This window comes from Botryllus schlosseri, chromosome 11 (assembly GCF_051294905.1).
Source record: "Botryllus schlosseri isolate E-star chromosome 11, Bs_hap1, whole genome shotgun sequence".
Taxonomy (NCBI): domain Eukaryota; kingdom Metazoa; phylum Chordata; class Ascidiacea; order Stolidobranchia; family Styelidae; genus Botryllus; species Botryllus schlosseri.
Window position 1 is genome coordinate 12,482,362 of NC_137246.1, and position 12,306 is coordinate 12,494,667.

The 12,306-nt window shown below is 37.5% G+C and overlaps 1 protein-coding gene across 1 annotated transcript in view; it reads left to right on the top strand.

Annotated features, from left to right (window-relative positions):
* The first annotated feature begins 7,001 nt into the window (after positions 1–7,001).
* Positions 7,002–12,306, top strand: part of LOC145450802 (uncharacterized) — a 30,627-nt gene continuing 25,322 nt past the window's right edge. Inside the window, exons 1-2 of the mRNA XM_080329308.1 lie at positions 7,002–7,885; positions 8,101–8,182. Coding sequence (XP_080185434.1) covers positions 7,815–7,885; positions 8,101–8,182 — 153 coding nt within the window. The 5' untranslated portion in view covers positions 7,002–7,814. The remainder of the gene's footprint in view (positions 7,886–8,100; positions 8,183–12,306) is intronic.

The window sequence follows — 12,306 nt, forward strand, 5'->3', positions numbered from 1 at the left end:
TATCTGCATGATCTCAGCCAAGATGTCGGCGAGCAAGGAGACTTTTAGAATCATCATTCGGGCGATGTTTTTACCTAAAAAACGGAAGAATTTTACCTAAAAAGTCAAAATTTTGACATTTCATTACCTTAATTATGACAACCTTTTGACCTCATTTATGTAAATGAGGTGTTTTCGCACACGAAATCTGGACCTATGAAGAATTCCAGTATAGTTACATCACGCATTAGGTAGAAGTAATTAGAATTTGTGTTAATACAACAGAAGATACTTTCCTACATTCTCGGGTAGAAAGTGTCTGTCCTTACCGAGTAGCTTGCGAAGAATGGAGAAAGAACGTTAAACAGCAGCAGTTGTTGGCTGGCAACACTGAAGTTGGGCGTACACTGACACACCGACATCGTGTTGCTTTATTCTGACAATGTTGTGTACACCACAACTTTTCATCATGCGCTTCTTGATAAAGAAGCAATGCCCACGCAGTCTTGCTTCAGTTACGAAATAGCGGTACGTTTAGCATTACCATGTCAACATAGGCTATTTGTTTTATTCGACCGTTTATGATTCACAAGGAGCAGACAATGAGCCGTCTACAACGTTAGGCGTATAAAGTAGGCTACAAGCTGTAAAATGTCTAATGATAAGTACACAGTGCAAACATCTACGATACAAACGAAATGCGGGTTGCAAAGTTATTTTGAGTTTGTAAACAATTTTGACAATTTTTTGACAACGCTACAATTTTGACAAAATTCTGACTTATTTTCACATTTCACAAAAAATCGCCCAGATCATCATGTTATTGACAAATGACAATCCGTCAGTTCAGAAAAATATGAGATCGCAATGCGATGAATGACACAGAAAGGAGTCGTAAATAAACATAAAAATGAATGTTTATTTCAAATCCGTGTGAATTCTATTCCAATAAAGATAGCTATAGTGAACAGAGGTTCTTCGGATCTCCCTGACAGAACCTATAGAGCAGGGATTCTCAACCCGCGGCCCGCGACATCTTTCTTTATAAACGCAAATATACTATATACTGGCACTGTATTGTTCAGAGGTGGTCAAAGTAGTCAAGAAAGCTACTCAAGTAGAAGTAGAAGTAGCGACGAAAAAATCTACTCAAGTACGAGTTGAAGTACTTCTTCCATAAGCAACCTAAAACTACTTGAAGTAGAAGTAGAATTGACCGACTTTAAATCTACTCAAGTAAGTAAGTAGTTGTTAAAACGATCGTAATTCGTTCGCATGGATTGTCAAAAGGTGCAAATTGAGCTATGCAAAAGGTGCCGAGCTTGATTCATACTGATGCATACCAGGGGGTGTCCAATTTTCGACAGCATAAGCATTCGTCCGAATCATGGGATAAAAATGATAGTATTGATATGGAAATGCGATACTAATCCTCTGTGAACTCGGACAGCACGTTTTAGAGACTCTCCATGGTATGGCGCACTCCCCCATATTATAAGGCCCGTGGTTTAGTCGAATAGCAATACGTACAAGTTGTATAGGATACGGTGTAAACACTTTGCGCGATTATAAAACGTTAATAAAAAATATGGTGGATCGTATAAATGCCATATTGTGTAGCTTTATTTCCGGAAATTAAAGGTATTACTACACTTGGTTTTACATTTCAACATGTATGTTATCCAGATAAAAGAACTGATAATAATTAGAGCTCAAAGTATATGATACTGGGAATTGAAAGTGATAAATACTACTTCTAAAAGCGGAAAATGTATTTCATGTCTTTAGTCCAGAAAGGTGGTATGCTAAAGTAGCTCTAAAGCAGAGGTCTCAAACTCAAATGTGCTCGCGGGCCAATTTCAAGTTTTTGATGACGCCGCGGGCCGCAGTATCACTAATAGGAATATTCAATGTATAATTTCCAAGTAGGCCTTATTTGACGGAAGCTTGCGGACAGGCATTCCACAAGCATAGTGAAAATACAATTTGCTTATGTAGCCTACTATATTCACGCTTGACACGGAAAAAATCACATTTTGAAATATAGATATAAATTGTTTTTTGCGGGGCATAATTTGTTAAAATAATGAGTTATAGACATCATGTGAGAGGATGCATCGTGACATTGTCAAACTGTCGGGTTATAATATTGCAGTGGACCTTTGACGTGCCACAATTTTATGTAGAATATTTTAAAATCTACTGAAGATTGATCTGATATCAGAGCATTTGAGCGGTGTAGCCTAATCCTGATTTTGATGTAGTTGTGATAAGTATATGCTATTGTTACTGTCATTAACAAAGTCAAATTAAATAAGCTTTAGATTTTGCCTTCGATTTATTATTGGAACGTCTCAATAACAACTTGAACATAATCATTACTGAGCCATAGTAATGCATGGTTTCTTAACTTTAGCGATCGTATCCCACGTGCTTCCAATAATATTACTCGTAGCCCCTGTTCATTTTCAACATAATTTCTAACGGTAGGGCCTACATACCTTCCTAGAGCCTAGATACCTACCTATATTAAAATGAGAAAGCACATTCACATAAAATCACGCGTAGTGCGAAGACCATTTTCCAGTTGAATAAATTGACCAAGAAATATTCCACAGCATATAGGCCTAATTCCACAATGCATCTCGTATCCCCTGATGTGGTGCTTCCTACCCCGAAGGGGTCTACGGAGCCTGGTTAAGAACCCCTGAAATAGAAACGCCCAATCGCCGATGAATTCATTGGTGTTACCCAGCTGTGGTGCGTACTACTAACTTACTCGTCACCAATAATAATATGGATAAAGAAAACAAAGAACACCCAGCAGCATGTTACAACTATACGTCACGGGGGTCTCACAATACCGATGGTTGCCATACTGACCTGATTATATAGCTAGATACCATACGCAACAAAAGCTACAACCTTTTGATATATCACTATTCCCCATGACTGTTTCATAGATTGTTGCACCCATAGGATTACCAAGTCACCGTTCCGAGTCGCAAATCCTTATGTGATTTTAACGTTTGCCCGACTCAACTCGAGTCAGTTTTATATCTTAATCACCCAGTCAATCCGAAATCGAGTAATTTTACGAAAGGCCGCACCACGCCAAATCAGAATTTTTAGTAACAAATCTTCAATGGGTCATGTTTTATCCTCATGAACTAGAAATGTAATAGCTGATTTCTATCCCCACCGCATGGTAGCTTTATAAAAGTGATGTGATAAAGTATAGTTCGTTGAGATTTCAGGTTTTTTTTATAGTAGTTTCAGGGTAAACTTCAAGTTTTTATATCTAAAAGAGATATGTGGCACTTGAATATATTCTCGAATGCTTGAAATTTCATAATGCCGTCGCGGGCCGCACAAAATGTTCTCGAGGGCCGCATGCGGCCCGCGGGCCGCGTGTTTGAGACCTCTGCTCTAAAGTCAGAGTCCACTTTTCCAAATTAGGACACGCCATGGACTACTAGATTACGATATGATAAGTAAATGCTAGATGGCGAAACATAAGTTTCAAAAGTTATAATGAGCCATATATACTGTGGTGAAATATTCCATATGGTCGAAGGGCGACAATCCGGTGTGAACGGAACCACGCTAACCCGCTACCTAAATTATATTCACCAATACTTTCGTGAAATTGGTTACTGCGAATCCATTGAGCGCGAAGCGCGACGAAAATTCTGGTCTTTACTCAACTTTTATGAAAATTAAATGTTGATACTCCGTGAAAACAGCCCCGAAATTCCTCAGGCTATCTTCCTGATAGGAGGATTAAACTACTTCTACTTGACAAACTGAAAATAGCGAAAAGTAAGTAAGTAGATCACAAAATATTATGAAGTAGAAGTAGAAGTAGCAAAAATCAGATATACTTGAGTAAGTACCAGAAGTAGAGGAAAACTACTCGAGTACTTCGAAACAGTAGAAGTACTTCGTTACTGACCACCTCTGGTACTGTTACATATTCATTCAGCTACTAGCTCTGTTATCGCACCATCAATGTTTCGTTTGAATACCGTACTCTTTGATTTGTTCTGGATTCTTGATATATGTGTTATAGTTTAGATTTTTAATGTCTTGAATCGGTATTCGTCTGGACTGTGGATCAAGGGAATACCGCTGCGTAGTACACTATGAAAGATAGGGTTTCCCTCACCGCGAATGGTTTGAACAGAAACATGAACAAGGAACGGGAAATTAAACGGCGAAATCTGGGTTTGTGTAACTCTGCGAGGAACAATGAATTTGTTTTTTCAAATATAAATGGAAAACCGATGTGTCATATTTGTCGAGTTATTCATATCGCCCGATCTTTAAAAACGTTGTTATGGATAGGTTACAAGCCCAGCAATCCGTATTTTGATTTCGAGGCATTGTTGAAACCGCCGACGACGTCACAGACGCACTGCAATATCGCTAAACTCAATAAATCTGCTTGAGAAGGTGTGATTACAATAAGACTTCAACATACTGTGCGAATATTCGCTGATTCTGAACTTAGCAGCAAGCTACACCATCCCCTGACAAATTTCTAAGCTAGAGTTGTCTGATTCAACCGTTACCAGAAGAGTAGCAGCAATGTCAGTCGATCTTTTATCGCATGTTCTGAAACACGTTGCTACCTAGACTACTTTAGCCTAGCATTGAACGAATCCCCCGACTCCACAGACATTGCATATAGCTATAATTATCTGGATGCATTTCATCAGAGTGGACACAGTTGCAGAGGAAATGATGGCAACGTAAAAACTAAATCTGTGCGATTGGGGTGTTGGCTAGGCTAGGCCCATAAACAAGTTATGCAGTATAAACTCCGCAGCAAGTATAGAAACCCGTTTTACAATCTGCTCATTATCAATGTAGCAATGGTCAGTGTTGGGATAACTCGAGTCATGACTTGAGTCAGTCTCGAGTCAACTTTTTCGTATGACTTGACTTGATTTGACTCGAGTCACTTTGCCAAAATGACTTGACTTGACTTGACTCGGCGCTTCAGAAATGTGGATTGACTCGTTACTCGGAGCCAAATTCACGAATCAATTTCAAGTCATCCAGCGATATTTAGAACAATATCACCCCTCTCTCCTAGTTTGGTGTCTATAATTTCAAATACTACTCTAAGTCGTTTCGAAACCTTCCTGACTTTTTATTGTATCGTGTCTAGATCTGATAAAATTGTCAGTCCTCTGTCAATCCTCTAGTATACCTGACATATCGATCTCGCCTTGGGAAACGTACCACCTCTTTTTGTCGCCTGTCCTTTTATATTAACTTCTTTTACTTTTCATTCAGTGGTGGTGTATAATTTCGAAGACTACTCCTAGTCGTTTCGACACCTTCCCCTCTTTCATTGTATCGCAGTCTTGTGGTGTATTGAAATGATGAAATTCTTACCAATACATTGTTACAGGATGTTTCCCGTCGTTACTCCAAACTCGAATTCAAGACTCGCTGTAGTAGTTAGGCTTACCATACGTCCTCTTTTAAGAGGATTTGTCCTCTTTTTTGACTTTTTTGAAAGTGTCCTCGGAGGACGCCCATTTGTCCTCTTTTTTGAGATTTTGTCCTCTTTTTTGAAAATTTAGGTCAGATATAGAGGAAATTGCGAGTGATATGCCGCAAATTAGCGCAGAAGTGAAGCTCCGGCGGGTATTTCGGAGGAAAAGCGGTGATTTCAGCTCTGAGCGAAATGAAGACTTTTTTTTTTTTCTTTTTCTTTTTTTTTAGTCATCCACCAAGCAATGTGGAGTGAAAAACGTGTTTTTGAGCTCTGAGCGGAGGTGATGACCTTTTTTTTTAGTCAACCGACCGCAAAGTGGGAAAAATTGACCGGTTTTTGAGAATTCTACTCCGGTTTTGTATCTTGCAAATTTCTGAAAAAGTGTCCTCTTTTTGCATTTTCAAAATATGGTAAGCCTAGTAGTAGTGGCCTAGGTTAATAGGTATGCTACGAAAAATGTGTACTATATGTCTATTAATTATCATCATGTACACTTGTACAGTCCATAAAATCGCGTCCCATCAGAATCTGCAGATACGATTGTGCAACGATTATGATAGGCCTACCCTACAACCAAACTATAGAAAACTAACCTACTAGGTTAGTTATCTATAACCAAACACATTCCAAAATCAATCCACATTTCCACACGCATCAATGATCACAAACAGTTGTGTGTTGTGGGCCAGGTCAGTAAACTAAACAGGCCCAGAAAAACAATTTCCTGCGAAGCTGTGCGTTTTCCGTGATAAGGCATTAAGGCAGCTTATCTAGTTGTCCGAGTTATAAACAGAAGAAGCCTATTGTGCACTTTTGTTCGCTCAATGTTCATAGACACCAACATTTCTACGATGTTGTCGGGTTTGTGCTGGTGTTATACTGTGTAGGCTACTTCTATTCTTACTGGACTCAGTCCAGTGGACTGTATGTATAGTTAATTGTTACATGACCAATGACCATTCGCTGTCAATCTTACCATTATTGGTAGCCGATAGCCTACTCTTCGACATACTCAATCTGATTGAAAACTGAGTGGGATGGCTGGGCAGTGTTACATTTGGCTTCTTTAAGTACAGTAATGAATTGCTGAATGCCGTAAATAGAGTAGGCCTACTGAGTAGCATACAAATATTTCTCAGACTTTTGACTTGGTCTTGGTCACTTGGTAGCTGCCCCATGACTTGAAATTTTATATAGAAAAAGAGAACAAATTCCCCAAAAAGAGGACATTTAGGCGTCCTCCGAGGACACTTTGAATTTTTTGAAAAAAGAGGATAAATCCTCTCCAAAGAAGACGTAATTGTAACCCTACATGCGAGATTGCGAGCTACTGCAGTGCGAAGTGTTCCCTTGGTTGCCCTGCCGAAGTTTGCCTTTGTTGAAAATGTTTTCTGACCCAGCAATAATATTGACACTTAGGCCTACTCTCTTATCTATTGGAAAATCCATTATCACTTTTTAGTTTTGTTCGTTTCTTGGTTGTCATCAGTTTATTTACTTTCTATCAATTTTTTTTATTACTGGGTGGTATGTCTGACTGGGTGATCATAGGAATTTACTCTGTGATTGTATCGCTGCGTTGCACATCGGTGTGTGGTCATGTAATCGGGCTTTCAATGTGTTCCATATTAGCGTGCCAGCATCTATCTTTACTGGCATAGGATATTGAGTGCGAATAAGATAAAAGTTTAATTTGCCACCAATGCATTTTGCCACCAATGCATTTGAATGATATAGTCTCTCTTTTGATTGAATTCATTTTATCTGCCATTATGTTGCTGTAAAAAGTGTGTGAATTGACAGATGGGCTGCATTCTCTTTGAATGGGGCTACAGAGAGCAGATTATCACCCCCTTCCTTCGACTATGGTACGATACAGGTCGGATGCAAACATAGTTTAACGATAAGGCCTACATTACTAACTCTGCAGGCAAATGTTGGGTAGTTTCACTTTATTGCTTTACTGAGATAAGATTGTAGTGTACTTGAGTAAATATTTAACTGATGTGGAAAGTTTAACCGATCATTAGTGTTTGATTTTGTTGAAATCTTGGGCATTCTCTATATATACCGGGTAGTGTGATGCTATTTTTGCCAGATGTCTTGCAACAGAAACCATATAATGTGCCTCTCTTCTCTATACAGATACTATAAATTGTCAGCCACATGCTTATTATAGCTATGATTTGAGCCATTGACAATCCTGTAAACTTAATTTACTGCCGCACAGAAAAGTTGCATTCACATACAAAGCGACACGTGGAGGATGTGAACCATTGGATTACTTTTAATATATTTTCCGAGGGATTTATAAAAGCAGAAGATGGAGCCTCGACATAACCAACAAAGTGGAAGTAAAAATACCACCAGAAATTTTTTGAATCATTTGAGAGGGTGAGTAATAAAGGCAGTGGAATGAATTAGCTTACTGTGCAAGTCTATGCCCTTTTCAGTTTGTAATTTTCTTACGCTTCTGAGAATATTTAAAAAAAAATTCTTGACATTAATTGCTTCACTCATAAAATTGACAAGTCTTACATTTTCCCACCTATGAAGTGTTTTCACAAGGGAAGATTGGCCTATGATACATCCTTTTCATTTTATATCAGGATTCATGATGCTGTCACTCCTCAGCCAAAGGCAGTCATTGATAAAAAGGCGATTGAAAAAGCATCAAAGTGGATGGATAAGGTTGGTAACTTTAATGACGTTGATATTGATATATTGGCAATGCAGACTTAATCAATTCATGTACCAGGAAGTCAACATAATTATTGCGATACTAATACAACCCCTAAGCGCCAACTTAAACAGATTTATTTGGTCTAATTTTTCGACTTAACTGTGTAATTCATATGATGCCATTGTGAATGATCCAAGACACTATGTATATGTATAAACTATAAACTATACAGGGTAAGTTGATATCTTCAATCCAATTGCTGTAAAACAGTTGCTATAATTGTAATTTGTTGTTTTCCTGTTAAACTGCCTACTGAAGTGGTTCCAATAGTGTCATTCGTTCGTTATCTGCCTTCCCAATTTCTCTGCTTCACACAATTGGCTTTCTTTTGGAGATTTGCTAGTCAGAGATATCGATCTGACCTATTGTCTTCAATGGTAATGCATTTTAGAAACTCATCCCTTCCTGAATTTTCTTGTTTTTTACCTTCATTTATTCTGGGAAATTCCCTGCATCATATTACCAAAATTTTGCTTGGAAATCGGGGAATGCGTTCTTATGTGCACATGCACACACTTTATTTCATTTATTAATGCCTTGCTTTGCTTCATCACAAAACTTTGATCTATGAGGCGGGTGGTACGTTTACAGATTACAGAAGTGCATATTTGTATCAAAGCAGCTACTGATCCTCTGGGTTTGTATAGTGTGTCTTATTTCTATACTTCGAACCTTTGGATGTGTTGCTGAATGTCATTCACGTAGAAGACTATAAGTACTCTATTATAATGGAGTAAATCTATTGTTATGAGTTTATATGGTTGTCATACGTGAAGAACAGCCTGATTGGGGCCTATCTGTGTCAAAGTTGATCATTTGCCTCAACTTTTTATTGGTACATCTCTCTTCTTTGAGCTATGAGCCAAGCTGGTTTAGACCTAGATAAATTGTTACTAGTATTGGTAGTGTGGTACGACTCTGTTGACTCTTTTGTGAATTTTAAATTCTTGACTCATATTAACAACTTGTGTGATGCATTGCTGACTTCCCACTCAGACACTTGGACACCAAATTTCTGATTGTATGACTTCTGTAAGCTACCTATCCTGGGACCTCTCTGTCGTATAGAACTGGTTCCCATTGCCATCTCCACTGATGTTATTTATTGCTTTTCACAGCTGAAGATTAGGTTTACTGCCAAATAGTCTCCTGTAAAGGTAATTGTTGTCGGAATGTTGATGACTAGTCAAATTCATCTAGTAGTGTGATACTTAGCTGTGTGGCTTTCGCTCATGAGCTTTGGAGACCCGAAAAAATCACTTGGCTGGCATTGAACTTCCTGTACATGAGAATAGTATCATCATTGCAATGTCCTTATAGAATTTATGATGAATCATGTTTGGCATTATCAGAACCGCCACTCAGAGCTGTTTTTGCGTTACCTGGAACTGGTCAGTAAGAATTTATGAATCACACATTTGCCATGTGTGACAGTGCTGTGATCAGATGTTCAAAATGTGCCTGCCGAGGAATACCACAATTTGAAGATAATACACAACATATTTGGTAGACAGTTCAAAGTCCTTTCGCTAAAGATGTCTATCATATTGTATTGCTACATACATAAATATGTCATAAAGAGCTGGAGACGAGTTGAAGTTTGAGATATCTCAGAAACTATGTGGTTATGGTTAAATGCACTAAACATTCACAATATCACACAATGCTCTGTTTTGATACGTCTCTAATATCTGCAATGGTAATGTGGAACTGAATTCAGTTGTTCATGTTGCCAAATTACACTGCAGTAACAAATATGTGATGTCTTTTAAAGTTTTATGTGTTGGCTATTGTGACTTTCCTTAAATTACATGCTTCAATTGAGCACTTAGCAATCATAATCTCATTGAATTTTGGTTTATCCTACCAAGAGTAACAATCTCACAATTATGACGTAACATGGTTGACCAATGCTTGGCATAATAAACTGATATCTGGTCATATGCAATTCACGGACAATGTCGGGTCATTTGGCTGGACTGAATATAGGCTATCTGTACTGCTATCCAATTAATCTGCATTATTTGGAATTGGTAAGTATTGGAAGCAAGTTACTGAATTGGCCTACTAGGAACAAGTTAGGGCTTCAGTCAACCATACCACACCACACTCCCTGTTTGAGCAGATATAAAGCAAGAATGATTAGCTTTTCCAAGAATACTTGAGCTATCTGCAAGTGGCTGGTGTTAATTCACAACACAACAGCTCGGCTCGGGATTACTATATAATCTGGGCCTTCGATGTTGCCTATAATTGGTTTGGGCATAAGTTTTGAAATGTGAGCTTGCCATCTCAAACGGTCCATGTCTGCTCTTTTACCTTTAACAATTCAGCATTAATATATAGAAAATTATCAATATAGTTATGGACATATAATAATAGGGAAGATTGGATAAATGCTTCAGAAATGCATGATATATAGCCTATATTATTTCATCAACCTATAATTGCATTTTTGACTCTATTTCACCAAATAAACTTTGTAGCAACCTACAGTTCAATCCAAATAAACTTTATAGCAACCTACAGTTCAATAGTCAATTCATGAAATCGTTAGTAGCAATTATTTATTGTTTTAGTATTATAGCAACAGCTAGCTCATCGTCAAGCGGCCACTGGCCATGTAGAAAAGGTTATCATCATTCATAGCCAAGTATATTGTTTTTGTGGATATATAGATCATAGTACTATTGCTGATCAAATTTGTTTCTGAATTAGTTTGGCCAGTGGTTTTTTACTTATGCTCAAGCCCATATTGTTGTGCAGTCTGTGCAATGTGTGTCAATTGTTATTCTAAATGTAAGTAACCACAAAAGTTTCTCACTAACCGCTGGGCAATTTTAGTACTGTATATTTTGAATTATTGCTCTATTTTATGTCAGCTGCCCATTGCAGTATTTAACCTAATAAATTTGCATCAATTTGTATATTAATGGTAAGCAAGTAAATGAGGCATTGGCATGTTTACCAAAGTCTGGATCGAATATTGTTTTATGAATTGATATTCATCATGATAAACAAGAGATTTTCTGGGCACTGTTCCAATCACAGCTGCGTGATTTAAAATATCCGATATAGCCTTAATCTTGGTTTTAGTAGAAGTGGGACATTGGAAATTCAAATATAAAATTTTCACTGTAGTTGGCTAACTGTTGTTGTTTGGAATTTGGTGTTGGCAATTATTTTAAAATCCACTATTGTCTTGGATAAATGCTTGAAATCAAACATCAAATCTTCAAGGTGCATTTTGGATGGCTGTTAACCCATTATCTTTGAATTTAAGTATAAGTATAGTATTAGATTAAAGTAGCTAAATACCTGTAGGCCGTTGCTTAGCTGCAGTAAAAACTACTAACTGCCTAAGATTAAAGTACACCAATTATGTAATGTATGTATAAAGTATGCAGATGCAATAATAGCAATAACTTCTTGGAGGTACAGAATTTCAATATACAATTGAATAGTATAATGTATATTCATATTGAAGTGAACCCGAATATTTCGGCTGACACTCGTCAGGGGTACTAGTAGGGAACTAGTTGCTGACGATTACCCCTCACGAGTGTCAGCCAAAAATATCCGGTTTCATTTCAATATGAATATACTGTTCAATTGAATAATAGCAATATAGATTTTCTATAAGATTTATCATGGTCATCATGGTATCATAGTAATGAGTTTAGTTGGCCATTTATATTTTTTGATATCATCCGCATACTTTTTGGTGGAAATAATTGAGTAAAAATTGACTGTGCTGTTTCGTGTGATTTCCCAAGAGATACATTGTGGCAAAATCAAATTTTTGTATGATTTTTCTTTTCTTTTGTCCGTATCTTGTTCGTGGTTATATTTGACTTCGACACAATATGCAAAACAAAGCCATGGCCAAGATACGGCTGAGCTAAAATGAAAACCTTACAAAAACTTGATTTTCCCAATATGTCAAAAAAAGGGCATATGCGACTGTGATTCCACTGCCATGATACCGCATATGCTTTGTATTCAAGAAAAGAATTTTAGTGGTGCAGCAAGTATACACTAGAATTCTGAAATTTTGCTCAACATCATTCAT